Source organism: Salvelinus fontinalis, chromosome 23 (genome assembly GCF_029448725.1).
Source record: "Salvelinus fontinalis isolate EN_2023a chromosome 23, ASM2944872v1, whole genome shotgun sequence".
Taxonomy (NCBI): domain Eukaryota; kingdom Metazoa; phylum Chordata; class Actinopteri; order Salmoniformes; family Salmonidae; genus Salvelinus; species Salvelinus fontinalis.
Genome location: NC_074687.1, coordinates 35,737,620 through 35,750,757, shown reverse-complemented (window position 1 = coordinate 35,750,757; position 13,138 = coordinate 35,737,620). Strand labels below are relative to the sequence as shown.

General features: G+C 41.8%; 1 protein-coding gene across 2 annotated transcripts in view; it reads right to left on the bottom strand.

The window, feature by feature from the left end:
• LOC129821202 (contactin-associated protein-like 5) overlaps nucleotides 1-13,138 on the bottom strand; it is a 112,243-nt gene that overhangs the window by 35,864 nt on the left and 63,241 nt on the right. For both annotated transcript variants that reach the window (XM_055878578.1, XM_055878577.1), the window contains exon 9: nucleotides 3,685-3,828. In XM_055878578.1, coding sequence (XP_055734553.1) covers nucleotides 3,685-3,828 — 144 coding nt within the window. The remainder of the gene's footprint in view (nucleotides 1-3,684; nucleotides 3,829-13,138) is intronic.

The following is a 13,138-nucleotide window of genomic DNA, read 5'->3' as shown; positions in this document are numbered from 1 at the left end:
CTTGAGCACCGAGCCTGCCCAACCTTACCAGGTTGAATGATCTCCATAGCCCTGCCAGTGCGGCGAGGTGGAATAGCCCGCACTGAGCTATGCTGGCGAACCGGGGACACCATTTGTAAGGCTGGTGCCATGTACGCCGGCCCGAGGAGATGCACTGGAGGCCAGATGCGTTGGGCCGGCTTCATGACACCCGGCTCGATGCCCAACCTAGCCCTACCAGTGCGGCGAGGTGGAATAGCCCGCACTGGACTAAGCACGCGTACTGGGGACACCGTGCGCTTTACCGCATAACACGGTGTCTGACCAGTACGACGCCCTCTCACTCCACGGTAAGCAAGGGGAGTTGGCTCGGGTATCCTACCCGGCTTTGCCACACTCCGCGTGTGCCCCCCCCAAGAAATCTTTGGGTCTGACTCTCGGGCTCCCAACCGCGTCGCCGCGCTGCCTCCTCATACCAGCGCCTCTCTGCCTTCGCTGCCTCCAACTCCGCCTTGGGACGGCGATATTCCCCTGGCTGAGCCCAGGGTCCTTTGCCGTCCAGGATCTCTTCCCTTGTCCACGAGTCCTGTGTCTTCTGTTGCTGCTGTCGCTGCCCTTTTCCACTCCGCTTGGTCCTTTGTTGGTGGGTGTTTCTGTAACGGCTATCGTCATATTCCTCCTCCTCGGACGAGGAGATCCGAGAAGGATCGGACCAATACGCGGAGTGGTTATTGCTCATGATGATTTAATATAACGAACAATGAACACTGAAAATACAAAACAAATAAACGAACTGCAGAAACCTATACAGTACCGTGTGGTGAAAAACACAAACACGGAATCAAACACCCACAAAACACACGTGAAACCCAGGCTGCCTAAGTATGATTCTCAATCAGGGACAACGATTGACAGCTGCCTCTGATTGAGAATCATACCAGGCCGAACACAAAAATCCAAACATAGAAAATCAACCATAGACAAACCGACCCAACTCACGCCCTGACCAACTAAAATAAATACAAGACAAAGGAAAACAGGTCAGGAACGTGACACAAAGTCATCAAATTGTTATAATAGGATTTGAAGCAATAGCCTCCCCGCGTGTGGTAAACTATTTCAGCACAGTTTCATGCTGCTCTGAGAAAAGCATGGGGACTGGTCTTGATAAATCAATGAGACTTTATTTTCACTGAATCTCCATTTGGGTATTGTTTAGCCTACAATTATGGTGTGGAAATGTTAGGATTATTTTGCTCTTCACTTTGTACAGTGCCTATCACGACTTCCGCCGAAGTCGGCTCCTCTCCTTGTTCGGGCGGCGTTCGGCGGTCGACGTCACCGGCTTTCTAGCCACCGCCGCTCCATTTTTCATTTATCCATTTGTTTCGTCTTGTTCGCTGCACACCTGGTTTTCATTCCCCAATCACACTACATGTATTTATTCCTCTGTTCCCCCTCATGTCTTTGTGTGAGATTGTTTTGTGTTACGTGTCTATTTTGACGCGCTGTACTGGTATGCATTTATTTCCGTGTTTTATTTCACGAGGTATGTTTATTTGTTTGTACATATTATTGTGACTGTTTGCAAGTTTCCACTTTTGCCAATTGGCTGGAGGTTTCGACACAGTGGCGTACGTCTGTTGGTTTCTCCTGCCTAAATAAAGTGTGCGCCTGTTCACAACTCTCTGCTCTCCTGCACCTGACTCCGCTCCCAGTACGCACATCATTGACAGCGCCATATTTTACTAACGAAAACTCTGAGGGTTTAGTTTCTCGTTTTTTTTGGAATAGAAACACCATAATATTAATCAAATTAATTAAGTTACATTTCTTAAAATCAATCCCATATACTATGATCTTACAAAAAAGGTTTTAAATTCTCTCGTACAGCCAATATTGAAAACAGTCAAATGCTTCTCAAAGATGCTCTCTGGTGGTCAAACTATCACTAACTAGCATTAATGGCAACAATGGCTGACACATAACGTGCCATAGAATTCTGCGGCAGCTCGCTAGCTGTGCTGCAATATGACGCAACTTCTAAAGGAAGATTCAGTGTAAATTACATTTATTGGACATGATTTAGAAAGGCACACACCTGTCTATATAAGGTCCCACAGTTGACAGTGCATGTCAGAGCAAAAACCAAGCCATGAGGTCGAAGGAATTGTCCATGGAGATACGAGACAGGATTGTGTCGAGGCACAGATCTGGAGAAGGGTACCAAAACATTTCTGCAGCATTGAAAGTCCCCAAGAACACAGTGGCCTCCATCATTCTTACATGGAAGAAGTTTGGAACCACCAACACTCTTCCTAGAGCTGTCCACCTGGCCAAACTGAGCAATTTGGGGAGAGGGGCCTTGGTCAGGGAGGTGACCAAGAATGCGATCGTCCCTCTGACAGAGCTCTACAGTTCCTCTGTGGAGATGGGAGAACCTTCCAGAAGGACAACTATCTCTGCAGCATTACACCAATCAGACCTTTACGGTAGAGTAGCAAGACGGAAGTCACTACTCAGTAAAAGGCACATGACAGCCCACTTGGGAATTCTCTGGTCTGATGAAACCAAGATTAAACTATTTGGCCTGAATGCCAAGCTTCACGTCTGGAGGAAACCTGGACCCATGCCTACGGAGAAGCATGGTGATTGCAGCATCATGCTGTGGGGAAATTTTTCAGGGACTGGGAGATTAGTCTGGATCGAGGCAAAGATAATCCGAGCAAATTACAGAGAGACCCTTGATGAAAACCTGTTCACCTTCTAACAGGACAATGACCCTAAGCACACAGCCAAGATAACACAAGAGTGGCTTTGGGAAAAGTCTCTGTATGTCCTTGAGTTGCCCAGCCCGAACCTGCACATGAACCCGATCGAATATCTATGGAAAGACCTGAAAATATCTGTGCAGCAACGCTCCCCATCCAACCTCACAGAGCTTGAGAGGATCTGCAAAGAAGAATGGGAGAAACTCCCCAAATACAGGTGTGCCAAGCTTGTAGCGTCATTCCCAAGAACACTCGATGCTTTAAATCGCTGCCAATGGTGCTTTAACAAAGTACTGAGTAAAGGGTCTGAATACTTATGTAAATGTGACATTTCAGTTTTTTTTTTGAATAAATTAGCAAAAAAATCTAAAAACGTGTTTTTGCTTTGTCATTATTGGGTATTATGTGTAGATTGATGAGAATAAGGCTGTAACGTAACAAAATGTGGAAAAAGTCAAGGGGTCTGAATACTTTCCGAAGGCACTGTATGTTGTATGCTAAGAGTGCTGAACTGACTTACTGACTAGAGACATGCAAGCAGAAAATACAACATTTGTTAAACCTCTGTTATGGCAGAGAGAGAAGTCGCCCCAAAAAAGGAGAGCAGAGTTAAACCTGCCAAGACATGCTATTATATAAGTTGAAGCCTTTTAAAAGCAGCTTAGTAAAACGCCAGCTATCAGAAGATTTGAGATGTACAGTAAATGGCAAGTTTTGGGAAGCTAAAGTTTGTACAGGGATGTATTAAGTACATTTCTGCTTACAAGCCAATGTAAATTAAGAGCCACTAAGGCACTTGAGTGACGATGCCAAAGAGTGAGGCTTCTTAGGTATTACAGTCCCCAGTTTAATCAAGTCATTGCCTTTCTACTGTAAATCCTAGAACATATATTCAAACCTAACGAAGTATTGGTCATATTATCTGTCCTCTTACCTCCAAAGTAGAGGTTGTCTCCTGCGTCCATGTGGTCCCCCAGCTCGATGGTTGAGGACGGCTCGTTGTCCAGAGTCATGGTGACCTGGAGACTTCGGGAGCTGAGACTCACGGAGTGCCACAGTCCATCATTCACTCTGTGACCTGTGGAGACAGCAGGGTGTAGGTTCTGGGTGATTTGGAGACTTTAAAATACACTATCAATCTCTGCACATCACTGTTATTTTACCATAGCAACTACACTGTTCTAAAAACAATTTACAAAAAAAAAACGGACAGTTTTATATTTAGATATACAATCTGTTTGTCTGCAACAAACCTCTGCATTCACTCGGTTGCTCTCGCAGCTGTTGACTTTATGGATCTCCCTCCACACACAGATTTCATATAGTTTCCCTTACATTATCAAATAAACAAAGGATCACCCACAACCCCCATCTGTTGTGTTTGTAGTTCCATTCTGAGAAGGAACCAATGGTAAACCTCACTGGTATAATCTTTGGGTTTTGATTTAATTAAGCTCAGGCCTTTACAGTGAAGGGCATCCAAGCTCTGTGTGTGTCTGCTCTGTCTACAATCCCCCCTGTGCTTGCCATCTGCTCGCAGGGTTGCAGGCTGGGAGAATTACAATGGAATGTAATTAAATGTGCTAGATTTCAGGCAGTAAATTGTTTGAAACAAACAAAAAAGCACACCTGGTTCAAACATTGACTCTGAAAAGCCTCCAACATGCAACAGATGGAGGACAACCTCGGATTGTTACTCATAACATCTTGATTATGTTGCAGTGAGTGAGATCAGTCTCCAATGAGCACACAGAGACGGGTCAAACAGAACTCTGTCTGACTGCTATGTCTTGCTAAGCATGTAAAAATGACTAAATCCAATAATATGGAATCCCACCTCCATGCATATTTCATCTCCCCATTGTTAAAAATGGACAAAACCAAATGCTTATCTTTTTGTGTGACAGACCTGGGTTCAAAACTATTTCAGGCATTTAAATTACTTTTCAATACATTTCAAAACAAGTATTCAGATAACCTTGATTTGAAAAACAGACATTTTTCTCAATACATTGCAATCAATGGAAAAAGACAAGTGTCACAAGGTTGATGTTTATGTCAATACATTGCATTCAATGGCAAAAAGATGAGTGTCACAGGGTGGATGTTTATGACATACATTGCATTCAATGGGAAAAGATGAGTGTCACAGGGTTGACGTGTATGTCAGAACATTGCAGACAAGGTGGAACAATTAGTGACAGTGATGACGCTTATGTCAATAGGAAAATATTAGTGTCACAGGGTTGAAGCTCATGTCAATACATTGCAGTCAATGGGAAAAGATGAGTGTCACAGGGTTGATTCCTAAGTGAATACATTCCACTCAATGGGGGAAGATTAACATCACAACATGGAAGCATAGAGAAAGGCATCACAGACATGAACCATCCTCTCTCTCTGCCTCCTTCCCTCTCTCTTATCTCTTTCTCTCTCTCTATCTCTCTCTTTCCACCCTCTCTCCTTCACCCTCTCCCTCTTTCTCCCTCCTTCTTTCACTACACTGAAGAAACAAGCGAAGGGAAAAGGTGAGAGGAGGAGAGCATGTAGATGCAAGAAGGAATTATACATTGAGCAAGTGATCATGCTGTTGTATGTGGCTGCTATGAACTGTGTTTGCGTGTGATCAGCGGTGTATTCATTCCGCCGATTCTAGGGCTGTCCCTGACTAAAACAAATGTTGGTCAACCCGGAGTCGTCTGTTTTTGGTCAAAAACTATTGGTCAAAAAAATTATTATGTGTATTTTTCCATATATAGACCCACCCTATGTTTGAATAGAATTAACTATATGATGTTACTTGAGCATGTCTAATGCTTTAAGCACTGCGATTTAAAAATGAAGACACAAATTACTAGAGGGAGCCAGAGATCAATTCAGAGAGATCAATTCCACCATTAGACAAAAACCTCTTCCTGATCCAACTGCTTCTGCTGCATGCTGCTGCTGGCCTTATGCTCCTGAAGTTGCCAGTAATAAACAACATTTTACATTTGGAGTGGCAAGTTATCATACCATTTCTATTGATCTGTGTGCCAGTTATGATTTTCATACTCACATTTTCATTTCATGTGTCATGTGGTTATTCAAAGTTATATATAAATGAAAATGATACAAATATAAAAGTAACTTCTATTGCCATTGCCAATATGTAAAAAATAGCCTACATAAAGCCGTCATATAAAAACATTGCAGCCTGCAGGTAGAAGATATCCTGATAAAAATGAATATCCTATAAATCACATTGGATATGCATGGCCTGTCTGCAAGGAACTTGAAACATTGTATCAGCTATTAACTTGGTCCGCCAAAAGCTCCTGCTAGCAAACTTGCAACATTGTATAAAATATTCTGGGCCCTCAGACTTTCAGGTGCCAGTGAGCTCCAGGACAGACAGACACAGCTGTAGGCTATTTGCCCAAGGGATAAAAAGTAATCAGGTAGGCCTTTTTTATGAGTTTCACCGGATCAGAGCATTACATTTTTTTCCCCTTTCATGCTGAGTAGTTATTGAAAGGGAGAGAGCTGGAAAGATTTTTCAAATAAGCTAGGTTGAGGAACTATTCTCATTCTCAATGGATGTAAAAACAGACTTGTTCACTTGCTGTTTGAGGAGAAGGAAAATGGTGAGTTAAGACAATCTGAAATAGTATCAGATCCCCAAATGGGCACATTTATAAGCCTACATTTGCGCGCAGGCCAGGTAGCCTAGGCCTACTTCTATGTGTAAACAGGTGCGTGTTCTTACTCAAGACTGACAGGAACACTCCAAACAAAAGACAATTAATACTTGTAAATGGAATGAAATAAACCAAAACCTTTTTCTCACAAGTGTAGCCTAGGTTGTGCGCTCCGCAAATAATGTGTCCACTCCTACGAACACAACGGTAAGACTGTAATAATAATATATTGAATATATTAACAGAAATTACCGTAAACAAACAAACATACAAACAAACAGAGTCCTCTCAGACAGGCCTGAATCCAACAGGTGTCTCGTGTGCATTGTGTATATATTTTTTTAGATATTTGCAACTGCTTCACTAAAAGAATCTTGGTCGACCAACAGCCTATCGACCAAACAATCAACTAAATTGGGTCAGCCCTAGCAGATTCTGTTGAAAATGTTTCTTAAAACTTCTTAGGGATCAAATCCCGTTAACGGGATCGATTTGACAACATCCGGTGAAATGGCAGAGCGCCAAATTCAAATTGAATTACTATAAATATTAAACTTTCATGAAATCACACGTAATACACCAAATTAAAGCTACACTTGTTGTTAATCCAGCCAACATGTCAGATTTCAAAAAGGCTTTACGGCGAAAGCAAACCATGCGATTATCTGAGGATAGCACCCCACCAAACAAACACATGACATTCATATTTCCACCCCACCGGGCGCGACACAAAACTCAGAAATAACGATATAATTCATGCCTTACATTTGAAGATCTTCTTTTGTTGGCACTCCAAAATGTTCCATAAACATCACAAATGGTCCTTTTGTTCAATAAATTCCGTCGTTATATATCCAAAATGTCAATTTATTTGGCTCGTTTGATCCAGAAAAACACCGGTTTCAACTCGCGCAACATGACTACAAAATACCTAGTTAGTTACCTGTAAACTTGTTCCAAACAACTTTCCTAATACAACTTTAGGTATTTTTTTACGTAAATAATCAATAAAATTTAAGACTGGAAAACTGTGTTCAATACCGGACGAAAACAAAGTGGAGCCTGCTTTCAGGTCGCGCGCCTCTAACAAACAGTACACTTCACTTGACCCTCGTTCTGAACTGCCCTAATTCTTCATTTCTCAAAGGAAAAATATCAACCAATTTCTAAAAATTGTTGACATCTAGTGGAAGCGATAGGAACTGCAAGCAAGTGCCTTGGGAAATCCAGATCCCCATAGAAAACACATTGAAAAGAGAGTGACCTCATAAAAAATTATCCTGGATGGTTTGTCCTCAGGGTTTCGCCTGCCAAATAAGTTCTGTTATACACAGACATCATTCAAACAGTTTTAGAAACTTCAGTGTTTTCTATCCAAATCTACTAATAATATGCATATCCTAGCTTCTGGGCCTGAGTAGCAGGCAGTTTACTTTGGGCACGCCTTTCATCCGGATGTGAAAATATCGCCCCCTAGCCTTAAGAAGTTTTAAGTGGAAGCAAAAGTAACAAAACGTGGATAAACATATCTGAATTTGTACAATAGAAACTATAGTTTCAAACTGTTGGACTAATGATTACACCCTAGATCAGCAAGATGCAGGCGAGAGTGTGCAAGGCGGTATTGAATGTATCACTGTCAATCACTTTGATTACTCTCATTTTTCTCTTTACCTGTGCACCTATGTTGTAAACTTTCATTCATAGGCTAGGTTGTAGCAACTTCATGGTGGATTTAGGGAAAATGTAAGTATCATGTAGTAGCCAATGTTACACTGAGCTGGGTGGAATATGAATGAGAGTCATCCAATATGCTGTAATAGAAATTAGGCTGTGCTCATACAAAAAATATTGCCCTCCCTGATCTTAAACGGCACCGACCGCCACTGCGGTTAGGATAGGGTAAGGGTTGAGATGGGAGTGGACATGAAGCTAGGTTTAGGGTTAAGGCCTAGAGTTAATGTGACCTCGAGTTAATGTGCTTTCGAGTGACATCGGGAGAACGGTTGAGACTAGAAACAACATTTTTTGAACAGACGCTCCCGATGAACGCAAGCCTACATATGACCATGTGCAATTAATTTTTCACAGTGAAAACTTGGTCCACAGTGAACAAGGCTTTTCTTTCAAAGATAAGCATTACCTACAGCCCCCACATAACTATGACGGCCCATTGACTGCGATTGAGCTAGCTAAATATCTGAGGCTCGCATCCGACCCTAACCCGCTAATATAGAAAATGTGCTGTAGGCTACAGTCAGAGACGACATAACAATTCTTTTGACAAGGGGATACATGTATTTGATATTTGGTATTTGTTAGTCAACTTGTCTATAATTAGATACATGCAGCTTCTCATCTGTCATTATATGTTGCCCTAGAATACTGAAATAAACCTTTGCTCACCAGAATAATGTCATAAATTGATAGAATAAATGCTTCAATCAAGTTGACATCGGTAAAGTTTTCTCTGCTTCGTTTGCAGAGCAAAGCCGTTTAAGGACCGGGGAGAAAATGTAATAACACAAAACAAATTGAAATATATTCTGTGTAAAATCTCAAAATGACATCAGTTTGACCAGTTGTAAGAAATTATAAAGCTGTAAAAAATTACACACCATGTTTCTGATAAGATTTCAGGTTGGCTTCGGTGCACATTTTATGTGGTTGAAATACTATCCGCTTTTATGAAGCTGATAAAGATAGCACCTCTACAGATGGTCCTTAACTGGACATTTGCATTCTCTCAAGATGGTGAAATTAATAAATCATATTTCTTCACTCCAGTTCCCAGGTCAAAATGTACAGTTGAAGCGGGGAATTTGCATACACCTCAGCCAAATACACTGAAACTCAGTTTTTCACAATTCCTGACATTTAATCCTAGTAAAGAATCTCTGTCTTAGGTCAGTGAGGATCACCACTTTGTTTTAAGAATGTGAAATGTCAGAATAATAGTAGAGAGAATGATTTATTTCAACTTGTATTTCTTTCATCACATTCCCAGTGGGTCAGAAGTTTACATACACTCAATTCGTTTTGGGGTCTAACATTGGGGTCTAACTTGGGTCTAACTGGGGTCTAACATTTCGGGTAGCCTTCCACAAGCTTCCCAGAATAAGTTGGATGAGTTTTGGCCCATTTCTCCTGACAGAGCTAGTGTAACTGAGTCAGGTTTGTAGGCCTCCTTGCTCGCACACGCTTTTTCAGTTCTGCCCATACATTTTCTATAGGATTGAGGTCAGGGCTTTGTGCTGGCCACACCAATACCTTGACTTTGTTGTCCTTAAGCCATTTTGCCACAACTTTGGAAGTATGCTTGGGGTCATTGTCCATTTGGATGACATTTGCGACCAAGCTTTAACTTCCTGACAGATGTCTTCAGATGTTGCTTCAATACATCCACATAATTTTCCTGCCTCATGATGCCATCTATTTGTAAAGTGCACCAGTCCCTCCCGCAACAAGCACCCCCACAACATGATGCTGCCACCCCTGTGCTTCACGGTTGGGATGGTGTTCTTCGGCTTGCAAGCTTCACCCTTTTTCCTCCAAAAAAACATAACGATGGTCATTATGGCCATTATGGCCATTTTTGTTTCATCAGACCAGTGGACATTTCTCAAAAAAGTACAATCTTTGTCCCCATGTGCAGTTGCAAACTATAGTCTGTCTTTTTTATGGCGGTTTTGGAGCAGTGGCTTCTTCCTTGCTGAGCGGCCTTTCAGGTTACGTGGATATAGATACTTTTGTACCTGTTTCCTCCAGCATCTTCACAAGGTCTTTTGCTGTTGTTCTGGGATTGACTTACACTTTTCACACCAAAGTATGTTCATATCTAGGAGACAGAATGCATCTCCTTCCTGAGCAGTATGATGGCTGCATGGTTCCATGGTGTTTATGCTTGCGTACTATTGTTTGTACAGATGAATGTGGTACCTTCAGGGGTTGGAAATTGCTCCTAAGGATGAACCAGACTTGTGGAGGTCTACCATTTTTTCTGAGGTATTGGCTGATTGTCTTTGATTCTCCCATGATGTCAACCAAAGAGGCACTGAGTTTGAAGGTAGGCCTTGAAATACATCCACAGGAACATCTCCAATTGACTCAAATTATGTCAATTAGCCTATCAGAAGCTTCTAAAGCCATGACATAATTTTCTGGAATTTTCCAAGCTGTTTAAAGGCACAGTCAACTTAGTGTATGTAAACTTCTAACCCACTGGAATTGTGATACATTGAATTATAAGTGAAATAATCTGTCTGTAAACAATTGTGGGGAAAATTACTTGTGTCATGCACAAAGTAGATGTCCTAACCAACTTGCAAAAACTACAGTTTGTTAACAAGACACTTATGGAGTGATTGAAAAACGAGTTTTAATAACTCCGACTTCAACTGTACATTTGATATATAATTTTATTGCAAGAAAAAATATTAATTCTGCAGGAGTTAATATTAAGGCTATGGGAGAGGATATAGACCTACAGTCAGTCTCCAGATTTCAGTTTCCATTTAACCCATCTGAACAGTAGGCTACAGTTCCATTGACGTGCCATAGACATATTCGAAGTCCCCGTCTTGTGACTGTCAAATGTGTATAGCATGCTACACAATCATCACACATAACTGCAACCATATTCTTTTACCACTTCCCAAACTCTCCATTTCTCAGCTTTATTCTTATTGAATTAAACTCCGACATTGTCCTTTTTGCCTCAGTGGATCGACTAACTTTCTTCACCAGTTCCCAAAAGCATTTGGAGATTGGCGTGTAGGCTATTTGGCACGCATACGGTTAGGCCCTAAAGCTTAGGCTTACGCAATATTGCCAGATAGACAACAAAATAATTATAGAAAAACCTCAATGTAGCCTACAGATACACCCATCGTTTAGCCATAAAATATTTAATTACCCTAACCTCGCTCGCCCTTCGGATATACAGTGCCTTTGGGAAGTATTCAGAGCTCTTGACTTTTTCCACACTTTGTTAGGTTACAGCCTTATTCTAAAATTGTTTTTATCTCCTCATCAACCTACACACAATTTCCCATAATGATGAAGCAAAAACATGTTTAGACATTTTTACTAATTTATATTTAAAAAAAAATTAATATTACATTTCAGAACTATTCAGACCCTTTACTAAGTATTTTGTTGAAGCACCTTTGGCAGTGATTACAGCCTTGAGTCTTCTTGGGTATGACGCTACAAACTTGGCACACCTGTATTTGGGGCATTTTTCCTATTCTTCTCTGCAGATCCTCTCAAGCTCTGTCATGTTGGTTAGGGAGCGCTGCTACACAGCTATTTTCAGGTCTCTCCAGAGATGTTCAAACGGGTTCAAGTCCGGGATCTGACTGGGCCACTCAAAGACATTCAGAGACTTGTCCCAAAGCCACTCCTGTGTTGTCTTGGCAGTGTGCTTAGGGTTGTTGTCCTGTTGGAAGGTGAACCTTCGCCCCAGTCTGAGGTCCTCAGCGCTGTGGAGCAGGTTGTCATCAAGGATCTCTCTGTACTTTGCTCCGTTCATCTTTCCCTCGATCCTGACTAGTATCCCAGTCCCTGTCGCTAAAAAACATCCCCACACTATGATGCTGCCACCACCAAGCTTCACCGTAGGGATGGTGCCAGGTTTCCTCCAGACATGACGCTTGGCATTCAGGCCAATCTTGGTTACATCAGATGAGATAATCGTGTTTCTCATGGTCTGAGAGTCCTTTAAGTGCCTTTTGGCGAACTCCAAGCGGGCTGTCATGTGCCTTTTACTGAGTAGTGGCTTTCATTTGTCCACTACCAGACAGGCCTGATTGGTGGAATGCTGCAAATATGGTTGTCCTTCTGGAAGGTTCTCCTGTCTCCACAGAGGAAATCTAGAGCTCTGTCAGAGTGACCATCGGGTTCTTGGTCACCTCCCTGACCAAGGCCCTTCTCCCCCAATTGCTCAGTTTGGCCGGGCGGCCACCTCTAGGAAAAGTCTTGGTGGTTCCAAACTTCTTCCATTGAAGAATGATGGAGGCCACTGTGTTCTTGGGGACCTTCAATGCTGCAGAGATGTTTTGGTACCCTTCCCAAGATCTGTGCCTCAACACAATCCTGTCTCTGAGCTCAACAGACAATTCCTTCAACCGTATGATATGCTTTTTGCTCTGACATGCACTGTCAACTGTGGGTCCTTTATATAGACAGGTATGTGCCTTTCCAAATCATGTCCAATCAATTGAATTTACCACAGGTGGATTATAATCAATTTGTAGAAACATCTCACGGATAATCAATGGAAACAGGATGCACCTGAGCTCAATGTTGAGTCTCATAGCAAAGGGTCTGAATACTTATGTAAATAAGGTATCTGTTTTTTATTTTTAATACATTTGCAAACATTTCTAAAAACCTGTTTTTCGCTTTGTCTTCATGGGGTATTGTGTGTAGCTTGCTGAGGGATTTATTTAATTTAATAAATTTTCGAATAAGGGTGTAACGTAACAAAATTTGGAAAAAGTTAAGGGGTCTGAATACTTTCCGAAGACACTAACTGTGGGGACATCGGGCTATGAGTCAACCTGCACATCACTACCCTGTAACACTCACATTTTACCATTGATGGTATTGAGAAAAACGTCAGCTACTGTGACATTTTACCTTTTGCAAAAAACGTGACAGGATTTAATTTTCCTACCATATCATGTATACAAGAAGTTGAATATT